Source organism: Leptinotarsa decemlineata, unplaced genomic scaffold (assembly GCF_025532065.1).
Source record: "Leptinotarsa decemlineata unplaced genomic scaffold, Ldec_3_MD MMD2_tig00001019_RagTag_RagTag, whole genome shotgun sequence".
NCBI classification, from domain to species: Eukaryota; Metazoa; Arthropoda; class Insecta; order Coleoptera; family Chrysomelidae; genus Leptinotarsa; species Leptinotarsa decemlineata.
The window spans coordinates 2,850,483-2,865,337 of NW_027412557.1; the positions used below are offsets into that span (position 1 = coordinate 2,850,483).

General features: G+C 35.3%; 1 protein-coding gene across 1 annotated transcript in view; it reads left to right on the top strand.

The window, feature by feature from the left end:
- Positions 1-14,776, top strand: part of LOC111508437 (juvenile hormone esterase) — a 102,358-nt gene extending 87,582 nt beyond the window's left edge. Inside the window, exons 7-12 of the mRNA XM_074175326.1 lie at positions 1,336-1,520; positions 5,443-5,635; positions 6,936-7,105; positions 9,961-10,096; positions 13,923-14,070; positions 14,505-14,776. Of these exons, the coding sequence (XP_074031427.1) occupies positions 1,336-1,520; positions 5,443-5,635; positions 6,936-7,105; positions 9,961-10,096; positions 13,923-14,070; positions 14,505-14,685 (1,013 nt within the window). The 3' untranslated portion in view covers positions 14,686-14,776. The remainder of the gene's footprint in view (positions 1-1,335; positions 1,521-5,442; positions 5,636-6,935; positions 7,106-9,960; positions 10,097-13,922; positions 14,071-14,504) is intronic.
- The last annotated feature ends 79 nt before the right edge of the window (positions 14,777-14,855 follow it).

Sequence of the window (14,855 nt, forward strand, 5' to 3'; positions counted from 1 at the left end):
GTCTATCGCAGTCGCGTGATAGGTATAGAGGTTCCTGACACAAGGTGCCCCTACCAAAAACTATACAGTGAGTATAAGAAAATAATCATAAACATACCTATTTTCTATCATAACAATGATAGAGAAAAGAAAAAAATAATACATCATATAGTTGCTAATAACTCTTAATATTCTCAACATTAATTTGGTCAATTTAACAATTTCATTGCACTACCATACATTGAATTTTAAATTTTTCAAATTAGCACTGGGCAATAAGCATCTGTGATTTTATTTCTTTTTTAAATTGATGAATATTATGATTTAAGAGGGGTAAAATTTCATTCAGATAAGAAGGGGCTACATAAGAAAAACATCCTTGAAATTTGGAAGTACGGTGCTTAGGTATGTTGAATGAGTCAATTCTCAAATTGACCATATGTATGTCGGAATGCCTGCTTAATAAACTATACATATAAATAACTAGGCGTTTCAGTTTGAAGTAACTTAAACAAAAACATTTTTATCAAATATTGGACTCTGTACCTCACATTCAGCTCCTCTATTTTTAACATACAGCATACGAATCGCATGCAAGCATTTTGTATACGTTGTAACTTCTGTTTGTTATATTGCGGCAAACAATTGTAATACACCCAAAAACAATACTCGATATGGAGGTAAATAAAATAAGAGTTTCAACTAACCTGAGTTTCATTCCTTCTGATAACTGATACTTGAATTTATATAGCGATTTGAGTTTGAAGAATGATACTTTGAAAATGTTCGTCACATGTTAATCGAAAGAAAAAGAGCTATCTATGGTTACGCCAAGATTTTTAGCACTGTATATCCAGTCAATGTCTGCGTTATCGAGAGTGAGCCTAAAGTTACACCGAGTTTCTGAGTTTGAGTCATTTTTCGTTCATAAAAACGACTGTCAGCTGTCGGTACGACAATGAACATCATTGTTCAGTTAGAATATTCTCATATTGTGAAAAAAAGTTGTAAAGGAAAAAAATTAAATACGAAAACGTGGTTTTCCAAAATTAACCTCGTTTATTCTGAGTACCTTGAATAGACTTTCATTAATTTTTCCTGTAGTGAATAAAATATTTTCTGTATTTCTTATATTTCTAACAGTCTTCTGCACTGGTCTTATCCTCACTTCACTTCTACTGAATACTTCATCTTATAATTTTCTGTTTGATTCATCTCTTCACTCTTGGGTTCCACATCTGTCAATAATTTTGGAGGAAACTCATAATTTTTCAGCTAATCATGACATATTGGAGGTTACTATAACCATTGATTGAAAAATAACCCATGAAGATTATTATATTTCTCAAATTGCAGGGAAAGCAAGTGCATTCATTATGGAGAGCGGTTCGCCTTTGTCGCCGGTAGCTATACAAGAAGACCCAAGATATCTTGCTTTCTTAATGGGAAAGGCTCTGGATCCAACTTTCAACTCGACTAATTCAAAAGATTTGCTGAATGTACTACAGCAAGCTTCCGCCTTAGATATTTTGATGGCTAATGTGAGTACAATTGCGAATGCCAGAAAAATACATAACTGCAATTGAAAAAATGCAAACAGTATATTATAAAGAAATAATCTCATAACATAATAACAAGTTGAACTTCATGAAAACCAATTGTAGTCTGCAATTATATTTTGTTCTAGAGTCATTCTAGTGTGTATCCCAGTTTTTTGTATTATTAGAGTCGATACGACCCTATTAATTTAACTTTAACAATGATTACCTGGTAATTGAGAATTTGAGAAGTCCACTACTCATTCAAAAGTTATTCATGATAAAAACTGGACTTGGTCTCTGTCTAATTTATCAGCATGATGGATTTTTAGTCAAATATATTCAATAAAGATTACTTTGATCATCCAGTGGTCTAAGTGTTTCTCTAAAATGTATTATTCCGTGGTCCTCTTCATCATAACCAGAAGGCAAAGTTACTTGAAACACCAATATTTTAACGATTATGATTTACTGATCACAATGTCAACAGAGATCTTTCATTATACAATTATCTTAAAAAGACTGAAATCTGCATGCAGTTTGTTAATTAACCAATATTGATATGGATCAATTGTTCAATGCTTCGAAAAAATATTTCCCATTTACAAAACCGTTGGGAGTATAAAAAAATTGTTAAAATTGTGAGTGGTCGACCTTCTGTTGGTCGTTCAGCAGGGAACCTGAATGTTTCCGCTTATTCATTTCCAGATCTTTCAGCAGGTTCAACTTCTGTCCCTTAGCTTCTACATGGAGTATATCGCACATGGTGTTGAAATCGTGATCGTTCTTCAAAAGGTGGCACGTATAGGTGGAACCAGTCTTCTTGAGTTCAGAGGATGAGCCTATCTAAATTAAGGTCATGAAATAACCTTTCTTGTTTCATTGCGAACTCTAAATATATTTATAGATCTATAAATGTTTCAAGGCGATTCGTTTCAGGAGAAATGAACATTCATCTGAAGTTTGTTGGCATCCACTTAGACACTTACCAGGTGCGAGTATGAATAATTTCTAAATGTACTAAGGTGGGCTTGTTCTCGTATACTAGGATTTTTATATAATAAATAATACAATTATAAACTTCAAACCTCAATAATGAATGTGGTTTTCCACTTCGCTGTTCGTCCAAAGAACATCACAAAATGTCAAAGAGCTAAAAGTAGTCACTTACCCCACATTGTGGGGTGAGTGATAGTGCTAATAGCAAGTACATTAGGATGCCAGACACCTCGTGGCAGGCCCTGCACCTTGTGTCAGGAACCTCTTTACCCATCTCGCGACTGCGGTAGATAAAGGTCCTGACGACTTTACAGGTTCTATTCAATACCATCCTGTCATGTATATACTCCAAACTCAAAAGTTCACGGCCTTCATGTTATTGGGGAAGTACAACTGTGAAACGAAAGATTGGGGATGCAAACTCCTATGGAAGTGAATAATTTTTTGGGTCTTCACGTCGAATTGATACAGCTCTCCCCGAGTCCACTTCACTACTCCAAACGAGTAGAGTAAGATTGTAATCAAGCATATTCGTTGCAACAACTTCCCGACAGTTTTGATGACTAGATCTCTCGAAGTTTTTGCTGATACTTACCAAGAAGAGAATTTTTCACTACTGTTACCGCCTGTGAGTGGCGTTATTTTACTCCGAAGTAAGTATACGTCTCTCCGGCATCCCGATTGTGCAGGATGCTCTCATTCACGAGCTGAAATCCTCTCCGTAGTTTTCGCACCGTCCTCTTACGGGAAGGACCGTTACACATTTGTCTATCCCGAATTTTATACATACATTTGTGAATCATCCATATAAAACCAATGGGTGACCGTGTGCCTCCAGTTACCGCAAGTGCCACAGCGAAACGAATAATGACCATAGTAGGATGCAGAAGAGAAGGGGGCTTCTAAAAGTGACCCACCCTGTTTGGACTCTAGCCTGACAGGATGTTATCGTGAAGCGACTCCGTTAGGGTAGTATCAATCGTTCAAGGCTATTTTGTCGGGTACCGCAAGGCATCTGAACAAATGCAGGATGAGCTCATGCGATATTGTATCAAATACTTTGCAGTAATCTATCCAGGCCATAGAGAGGTTACGCTTATACTGTATCAGGTCCTATTTTACGTATATCGAGATGGGCAGGTTCTCTTCACATTCAGCGACTCCCCTCTTCGACTTTCTCTGCTCATATATCCGTACGAACACTCGGTCAACTGTGGTGAGTATATGAGAAGATGCTCGTAAACAACCTATAGAACGAACTTAGATATGTTATCGGTTTGTAATTCTTAGCAATCGACAAATCACCGCTTTTGGGGATAGAAACGATCTTTCCCTCGACAAACAAATCCGGAATCGGCAGCTCTCCGTCCAGCTATAAGCAGAAAACTCTGGCCAGATGACGGTGGGTGCTTGTTAGTTCTTTCCACCAATAAGCGTTCAGCCCATCTTGGCCAGGAGTAGTACAGTTCTTGGTACATACAAGGGCTTTTCGAACGTCATCTGGGGTTCTTAAAGCTTCGAATTGCACTAGGGCTGGAGTCTTTAAGTTGAGTGGCGGCGGATGTTCATAGATGTCCTTCCAGAAGGATTCTTCCTGATCAGTGGTCGGCTTATCAGGTGGAACCACAACATGTCAATGCTCTTGAAATAAGCGAGGAGGTTTCTTGCAGAACCTGAGGTTTTTCGCGATAATTGTTACTCGTCCCACTGGTGATTCCTCAGCAGCCACTAGCATTCGTATTCTACCAAAGCAGTACTGTTTGATGGTCAGCAGCATGCCCTGACTCAAAATGTGTTGGATACTTCATAATTTACCAGCTATTCGCCGCACTGCGGGTTTGAAAAGCCTGTAGACCGTCCTGTAATTCAGCACACATTAGATACAAGACGCGAGCCGTCTCGCAAATGTGGTCTTAGCCTTCATCTTGAGTACCCACCGTTCAATCTTCTGAACCACAATGCCGAGATTCGGAAAGCGAGTGGGCGATGCTGTACACGGCAGTGTTGATTTGCCAAATGTCAGCCTCTTCTGTTAGAACACTATGAATTACTGCATCCAAAGAAGCCAGTTCTTGTGGCTTCAGGGGCGTAATTCTGCGTATTCTGATAATCTCCATTGGCGGCATGATGCGAATCTCTTCTCCAGCCGTGACAACAGGCTGGAGACTGTCATTTGAACCACTTCGTCATCAGGCTGGAAAGGAGCTATATAGCCTTGCCGCCGAAGATTATATACGTAATTCCTAAGGTTTTGGACGGTGGAGGCAGCATGTTCCGGATATGTTTCGCACCACAGATCATGCAATCTCGCCACGTACCACGCTCTTCGCGCGGGTAAAAGGCGGTATTATTTTGATTATTTTTTTATTCGAAGGTTGCGCTGGTCAGACCATATCCTTCAAACCCCCAATAAATTCGGGAGGGTCCGCTTGCATTATCAACCAACGACCACTCCCCACATCATGGGGTAAGTGATTATTGTTGGTATTATTTTTATTATTTTTATACCAGTTTGAACTGGATATTCGGCGCTGTGAAAAAAATTTACTGTTCATTATCTGTTTTTTTGATTAAGCAACTATCGTTCTCTTACGAACGACAACCCTCAGAAGGAGCCCTTGTGCGAACTGGAGATTAACAAAGTATCACTTTTCAACATGCGATTTTTAGCACGGGTTGGACGATCCGCACTGAAAATCAATCGTCAGTCCATCGGACTCGAACCATCGGTTCTTATAGGATTGAATGAGAAGAACGCATTCACGCTAACAAACCGTTCACGTTTCCTCCAAGAAGTTATACTCCGGAAAATTCTAGCAAGTTTCATGCCATTTATGAAAGTATTGACATGTTCATTCGTTTTCTGATTGGATAGTAATTGACTTCACGAATGATTTCGTTTGAAATAATGTGGTTTTTTGAATAGGTTCGAAATGAGAGATATCCTATGGATTTAGATGCTAGAAATATCATTTGGGTACCCGCAATTGAAAATGCAGATAACCCCAATGCTGTTGTAACATCACCCATGCACGAAGCACTAATGAGCGGAGACTTCACCCAGGCACCATTGTTGACTGGTTTTTGTACCGAAGAATACAGATTTTTCATTAGAAATCGTAAGTATTCGATTGTGATGTCATATGAACCTACTTGAAGGTAATAGATGGTAATTAATGACAATATATCTTAAAATGGGACAACTTTAACCCTTAATTATTCATCCATTCTGGATTTTCAAAATAATATATCAAGTATGTGATAATCATATATAAACAATTAACGATTAATAGTAAAAACTTTATGATGAATTACTGAAAAAAATTGGAGGTGATCCTACTTCATTGTAATTGATCGGTCCCAGTTTTAGCTTGCTTAAAGCAGTATGAAATTAGGAAAATTGATCACGAGTATTGGATGACACTACTACAGTTAGTCGATCTGTCCTACACTGATGGTAACAACTCTCCGAAAGGGGTTTGAAAATGGCCACTATATCAAACCAAATAGATCATATAAAGGGGATAATTTTCACTCTCGATCAAAATTACTAATTAATCTTCGAAATGACCCCAAAAATATTTTATTCTATCATTATTCATCTAATTTGTATTTTCAAATTAATATATCGGGTGTGTTGTTGGCAAAAATAATTTCATGTCATCTCCTTGCTTTCACTATTTTGAATATGATTGGCATAGATAATAATGTGGTTTGCTGAACCACCATGGGTGTGCTAAACCTGAAGCACATATCAAATTATTGCACTAAAAATGAGGTGACTTTGAAGCCAATTACCGTATAACTGCAAAATTTGACATCTATTTTCTCACTGTTTGATCCAATTTCAGCCAATATATTTATAATATATTCTCAACGGAAATCACTTTTTTATGACGTCTTTCGAACTTACATTAGATAATATTATCAACTCTTGATACTTTATGTTGTTCTGATAACAAGTTTCATGATGATAATTACAGATTATCACAATATTGAATTTCAGTGTCCCTTTTTTTGGGTTTGAAGGCAGTTGATTTTTTGGAATTTCTTCCTGACGTTTCGATGGCGCGAGTGGCTAGCTTCACCAGAGGTTCATACATCCTGAGAAAGAAAAAATACTCAACGAATGCTACGCTCATGAATGTTAACCTAACCGCGCTTAGCTGACGGCACATTCAATCTGCCGTTCCGTTTCACAAATATCTCTGCAGTTGAATACATTCAATTAGCATATATATAAAGTAACATTGTGCAAGTCCGTTTTCCTCAGCAAAAAAAAGAAGTACTGATTGTGGAAAAAAAGCACCAAGATCAAAAACCTAGAGATCGATCGATTTTAATATGTTATGTTATCAATACTTTTTTTGAATATTTGGAAGAGCCCTATTGGTGAGCTAACAAGATATTTATTTTCAGTTAACATCGAACAAATCCAAACTAAAGGAGAGAGCTTTGATAGAAATGCAAGCTATATTATGCATCCAAATCTACATGTGTCTAAAAGTGATTTGAAGACAGCTGCCTCGAAATATAGATCTATTTATACGAATGGAACATTTGAGAGTAATCCTGGTGCTTTCGTGAAGGTGATGAATACTTTGAAATTACAAGTTGTGGATTCATAAATAATGGAAGAATTTCTGGTCATTCACAGTGGTCATTTTAACAATTTTCATTTTCACAGTGAAGCGTGTTGATGTCGAATAGCTGCGTCTTGTTTATTCAATAAAAGTCATAACTTTCTAACGAATTATCGAAAAGATTTGTGCAAATTCGTGAAATCAGTACAAATATAGACCTAACTCTACTTCATTGACCAACTTTTCGAAAGCGTTTTGTAAGTTATCACTTTATTTGACCCAAAAATATTATAATTGTTTTGTCTTAGGCTAAATAAGGAAGAAATTCATATTGGTTCTTTTTATTCATGAAGGAAAATGCCTATGAAACCTCAACTGCCTTAGCTGCCACTCAAACCTTCATAAAATCAACAGATGTAGATGATTATATGTTATAAAGTATAGGAAGAGATAACACTGTCATCATCTCAGTGTAGGTTTTTTGCGATTTGTAGAAGTTTCAAATGAACTCACCTGAGATAAATAAAAATCAATATTTTTCAATAAAAACATCATTCAGATGATACCAGAACCCAAAAAATTGGATATCATTCAAAATGCGATGACATCTTCCCTTAAAAGTTAGTGAGAGAATGATGGTGACTCAACTGAAGGTTTCTCTTGTTTATGTTAGACAAGATTGAAGGCTTGTTCTGTTCTCCGCCCGGACTGTTCCCAACAGTCAGAAAACAGTTACCCAACTGAAAACGGAACATTTTGTCGCGTAAACTTTTTCAGTCCACAACTGACTCACTGATTTTGGACGATTCGAAACAGTACTAATTGAGAACCAGAACAAACCTTGAATCATAACATTTAGCTGTAGAGAAGGATAGACAGTTAATCTCTTTCGGAGATCGAGATCGGAGTTTGCCTTTGCAATAGACCATCTGTGATATCCTAGTTTATTCTTAATATTCGTGGAATTATCACCTTTTTCACTGCCAAAAGTATCACATTCTTTGGTAGTGTTTTTTACATATAGTAGCTACATATGACTTCTTTCATTATTCATTCATTAGAAAAATGTCTTCATGTTTCATTTGATGAAGAGAGTAGAGACTTTAACCTCTTTCGGAGAATTTATGTGAATATAAGAATGTTTTAGTGTGAATACAAAATGCAAAACATATTCTGTCCAAATAACCTTCGAACATTAACGAATACCTTTGACTGTAGTAACCTTATTTCGAAGCAATTCATTGCCTACCATTGAAATCATTCAAACTTTCAGAAGATATTTCTTCAGCAATATTAAGTATAACATCTTGATTATTAATAGTAATTAAGTAATTTTATTTATTTCATGTCATTCAATCATTCAGTTACATGATTTGATTTCCCTGCGATTTACAATTCAAATTGTCATTAATAATCCTATCATAGAATCATGTATTAGACAATCTGTAGCCACCTAAGCTAGGCTTGTGTCGTGGCTGTTACAGACTAATATTGGTTGTTTGAAGGTGATTGACAATGTTTCGTGATGAATTTCACTAGTTCGGACTTCCATTGTCTACTATATAAAATGATTTGAAATCCTTGAAACAAGTAAAAAAGAATAATTAAAAAAGAATAGTTGAAAATAACAATTATATTAAGCAACAATAAACCTGAAATGAAATGATAGTGAAATAACCTACAAGTAAAAATATAATAATTGAATAAATAAAAATTAAAGGAATGAAAAAAGAAAGTAATAAAAAAATAAAAAAGTGTAGAGATTTCAAGTCACGTTAGTTCACGACGTTTCGATTGTTGGTATCTACAATCGTATTCGGGTGATGACTGGACTGATTCCTCCGAGAGATGACTATTTTATAGGTCGTTGAAATACTTTCACTTTCTCTACTTTCCATTTTCCGCTTCACTGATTCCGTGAGAGATGACCGTTTTGGGGGGAGTTGGTCATTTTTCGTTTGATGATGGGTTTCCATATGTTTCGTATATCTACGCTGGCCTGGCTGAATACGTTGTTGGACAACATGTATGCGGCTTCCTTAAATTTTCTCCTGAACCAATGTTCCTCTCTGTGCAAGATCTCAGCTTGGGACCACTCGATGTTGTGTTGATGGGTCCAAACATGGTCTGCTATTCCTGATTTGCTGGTTTCTCCTCGCTGTGTGTGCTTTTTGTGCTCGGCAATGCGAACATTCAATGGCCTCTTAGTGAAATATTGGTTGTGTTATATATAATATATAATAAAATGAATACATAAAAGCTAAAATAGGTCGTTTGGCTATATATTACTGTCTACCTTACTAGGTTTAAAACCGCAATTGAAGAATGATGGAAAGAGGGAGAGCAGGAACATTTTCAAAGATATCCTGCAATTGATCATAATGATTTCTGATGAAAACTTTCAGTTCCTTCCTTATTTTACAGTAGTTATCAAATTCTTCATATGGAGTGGCAGCTTATTGTATAATTTCGGCCCAAAATGAGATACAAATTTCTGGTTATGACTCAATCTACAGCGTGGTATTGTAATTGCTTGGTTGGAGGCCATTCGCGTATTATATTTATGTGTAATGATGTTAGTGGGGTTACAACAAATCCATAATAAAATTGATAAGTGTATAATTTTTTGACTTTGAACAAACCACTTTGTTCGTAGGGTAGCTCTGTAGAATATCTCCTATCCTTCTTCAAGGCAATTAGAATTTCATCTGAATTCCAAAACAGTGGTGAAATATATGGTTTATATGTGTGCTCATGTAAACTTATGAATGAAACTGTTTGAACGTTACAAGAATTTAATTTTTTCATGAAAAATTTCTGAATGCAAAAAATTAAGAATAATGTTTCTCCTTTCATTCTAGTATTTGAGTGGTGATATATTTATCATCTCGGGAATTCGTCATGCTGAACTGGCTTCAAAGTTTTCCCCAGTTTTTCTATACCAGTTTTCATACCTAGGCGAAATGGATGGATTATCATTTTTACCCAACGTGACAGGTGAGAAAAATGAAAACATTTGAATTTTGGGCCTACTCACTCACTCCCTCATGTATGAACTTTCAGTTGATTCGCTAGTTTTATCATTTCATCATGGCATTTCTTGACCACTCTATCACTTTTGAGTTCAACAATGCCTGGAATGTAACTTGTCTGTCAGTAGATTATTAAGACACTCATTTTGTTGAGGCCACAAATCAATAGTTTTCATGCTTTGCGAAATTTCATACTCTTTCGCCTGCCTACACAGTATCCTCTACCTCCCATTTTATATTCGCTTTTTCGATCCTACTGTTTACAGCAAAACATGAAGTACACCGCAGTACATTAGTCCTGGTGACGCCACCTATTTTGATGAAACGGCGTCGAGAAGAGTGTTGCAATTCTAGTGTTTGGGAACAGTACTTGTATTTTAATTAATATATAGTTCTTGTGATGCACTGTTTGGAACCTTTGGTATAGTAATACATATTACTGGAGTTTTTTCCCAACACCAATCCGTTATTTTAACACCTCGATGTTTGATCTTCCACTTGAAGATGCTCACTTAGTGATCGAAACACGTATCGAGGTGTTGAAATAACGGTTTGGTGTTGGGAAAAAACTCCAGTTATATTCATATATACAGGCCGTTTCTTTTATCATGTGGTAACATTGCTACACTCAGTCGATACTTATTATCCAGAAAAGAGCCATTAGAGGTCTGGCCGGTATAACTCAGACTGAAAGCTGTAAACCATGGTTCATTAAGTTTGAAATACTGATACTTCCTTCAGCAATTATTCACAACAAACTAATCTACATAAAAACGCACTTGCATTTGTACATACTACATGGAGATACACACAATTATTTGACCAGAATGAGATCCCATATCGCTATTCCAAATAACAGATTAACCTCTACGAATAAAAAATGTATTGGTATCAGATTATTCAACTCTCTACCAGACTTTATCAAAGAAGCTCGAATAGCCATTTTAAAGCAAAACTGAAAAATCACTTACAATGCTCCGCCTAATAAGACATCTCTGAATTTAGATTTCCTCAATGTTAGTCGATAAACTGTGTGTAACATTATTGAACCCATTTTGACAAACATGTAAATACATTTTATAAATTTTTAAATTTGGAATCGAAAAAACAGTGTCGTGAAAATGTATAATAAATATTGTGAAATCCAATATGTATATTTTAATCATAAAAAAATGTATTTACATTTAGGATTAGCTATAGTCAATGACTTGTCAAAACACTATGTCGTGTATTACTGACCAATAAAGTACAATACAACAATACAAATACAATATTCTAAACCGTAAGAGATACGAAGACGATTGAATGGGAAAAAAGGTAACTGTCATCGGGAACAATACAATGGTCGAAGAAAATTTACGGGGACTTCCGCCCTTCTAGAGTAATACGGGAAAAACCAAAAATGCTGTTTTTCGTTTTTTTGAATGGAATTGTTATTTCGGAAAATATCAAAAAATGGAATCGAAAAATGTTATTGTATTCGAAGTGTACTCTGACGATGATAAATATTCGATGAAACGTTTCGTGTCAACATGGCCACCACCTACTTTTTTTTCAATACGGACCTGTCTTTTTCATTACAGATATTGTTGAAGCAATAAATTCACAATTCAAGGGTATATCACATTGGATATTTTTATAGCATTGCATTTATTGCAAATAACCACCATCATCAGTGACAACAATCAAACAGAAAATTTGTTTTATCATGAACTTCTGGGAAAAAGGAAACCAATACGGAAAATCGAAACTACAAGGCAATCTACATTAAAAGCTCGAATTGACGACCTCTTTGTTGAATGCACATAAGTTGTCGGCCCAGACAATTTCTGTGGCAATTTTCTATCATAATTGGCGTGATACCAATACATGCATCTTTTATTTTTTGTTTGAGATGGACGATATCTGTACTTGGTGTTGAAAAAACTGTATCCTTTATGTATCCCCAGACAAAAAAATCTAAAGGAGTATGATCTGGGGATCGAGCTGGCCAGTTAATTGGTCCATTGTGTTCGATCCATTTTCTTGGGAATATTGTATCTAAATGTTCCCTTGTTATTGCTGCATTATGGGAGGAGCGCCATCCTGTTGAAAATATTGTATTTCTTGGCGGATTTTAAGTGGCAATTCATCTAAGTAGCCATCGAAATCATTGAATAGAAAATGAAGATACATTTCACTATTCAAATGATCATCGTAAAAGAAAGGGCTAAGGGTGTTTGTTACCACAATTACCAACCAAACGTTTATTCCAAACCTTTCTTGGAAATTGGTTTCTCTATGTGAATGTTCATTTGTATTATTCCACCTATAATGGATATTTCTATTAAACCAACCATTATTTTTGGTGAATTTTGATTCGTTTATCCATATTCTTTTTTTACAAATATATTCATCTTCCCTATTTCTACCTCTTAACCACTTCGCAATTCGTACTTGAAATCAAAACAATTTACAAAAGAAGTAACGACAGGACCGTAATTTAAAATTGTTGTCACTGATGAAGGATATTCATTTCAAATGAAAAGCTGAAAAATATCAAATGAGATATACCCTTAGATTGTGAATTTTTTGCTTTATCAATATCTGTAATGAAAAAGACAGGTCCGTATTTAAAAAAAAAGTTGTTGATAACCATGTTGACACGAAACGTTATATCAAATATTTCAATTTTTTTATAATCTCCGAAATAACAATTCTATTCGGAAAAAAAAAACAAAAACAGCATTTTCGGTTTTCCCCCTATAACTCTAGAAGGGCGGGAGACCCCGTAAATTTTCTTCGGTCATTGTATTGTTCCCGATGACACTTACCTATTTTCCCTTTTAATCGTCTTCGTATCTGTTACGGTTTATAATATAGCAATGTTACCACATGATAAAAGGAACGGCCTGTATCTATAGATGGTTAATCAGATCGTCCAGTATTTTGTAATAAATGAATCATCGACGTTCAGGTCGCTTACTTTCAGCGGTTTCAATTAAAAAAGGCTACATATCTCTGAGACATTGTTACAACATTCGTACGGAATCAATACTGAGTGAAAACCACACGAATGTTTTGAAAATATTGATATTTCAATAAAGGGAATGCATTCAATTCCAAGAGTTATTGAGAAGTGTTTGTTTTCACATTTTTTCAAGGGCAGTTTATAGTCTCGTGAAAATATCACAATAAAGTTATACATGAATATGTTAAGAGCTGTAAGTTTTGATTTCATGTACTATGTAATTATGAATGAACAATGAAGAGCTTTGACAGTTAATTGAAATCTTTCTGTAACCTCTAAATATTTGTTCTTCACAGACTGAATTTTGGTCTTATTCTTTCACATACACTTTACATTGTCCACTAGTTGCCCATACGTCGTGGCTGTCATGGAATTCGTCTAAGTTTTCATCATCATCAGTTGTATTTTTTGACAACGGAATATGTAAAAGTGATTGATGGTTTGACACATCACTTGACACTCTGAAATTTTATATCATGTTTATTAATTTGGTGTGGGATCATACAAAATTAACCATAGAAAAGGAACTTTTTCACAAAACTTCAGCACCCCATTGTTCAAAAGTCAAAACCTCCAAGACATGTGTTTATGAGAATTTTGTTTTCTGTCAAAATGAACCCAAAAGTTTCCTCCTTCAATCATAGAATATTGCTGAGAAACTATTTAGCTGAACATAATTTTTTACCGCTCACCACCTAAATCATTATTTTCGCTGTTCATAACATCTTCTTTCCGTACTATCCAAAGACAAAATGTCGATAATTTTTCATATTTTCCTCAGGTTCAGATCCAGTTGCACATACCGCTGAATTGAAATATCTTTTTGGAGGAGTAGAGGGATTTGCAGGAGAACCTGAAGATTACTCTCAATCTGATCAGCTGACGATGAAAAGATTGCTGGCATTATGGACAAACTTCATCAAATATCAGTTAGTAATATCAGTTAAGGTTTTATTTATTGGAATACAAACAAAAATTGTGATGGAAAAATATAACAAACCACATGTAAAAATCTACCTCGACAAAAATATTTATGATTATTATCAAATTTGTTGCAGTTAATTTCAATCTTGACCAAATCTGATTTCATCAATTGTTTATATGATTGAGTAGTGGGGACATCTGGGAAAGTATTCCTTGATGGATCGAAGAACTCTTAACCGTTCAATTTTCGGTTAAAAAGCTTGCATTTTGATAGGGTCAGATTCGTCTCCTGTCGTCTCCAAAATAAAGTTTCTAACTGAACGTGAAGAATGTTGGTTCCATATTGTTTTATTCAAAATAATCATGAAAAATCAAAATCTTTATATCAGTACTTTCGTTCCTTCTTTCCTTTAATGACATTTTGCTTTCTTCATTTCAGGAACCCCACTCCAAATTCCAACCAACTTCTAAATAATATTATATGGCCACGTCTGAGAGCACGTGATATGCAATATTTGAATATCAACAATACTCTGGAAGTACGGTACAATCCCAAGTCTTACAAAGAGGTAAAAGAGGTTCTCACAGAGTATATGCAACCTCCATTGACAGTGTTTTGAAATGATACAGAACGAATGATGGATATAAGTTGATTTATTTCAATGTCTGCACAATACGAGTAAATGATCAATAAATTTTATGTAGCTCCAATTTGTATTTTTCTCCATTATTTTGTTTTGCCCAAAACAATACAATGAACAATTATAATTATGATAGATTTAAAACTTCA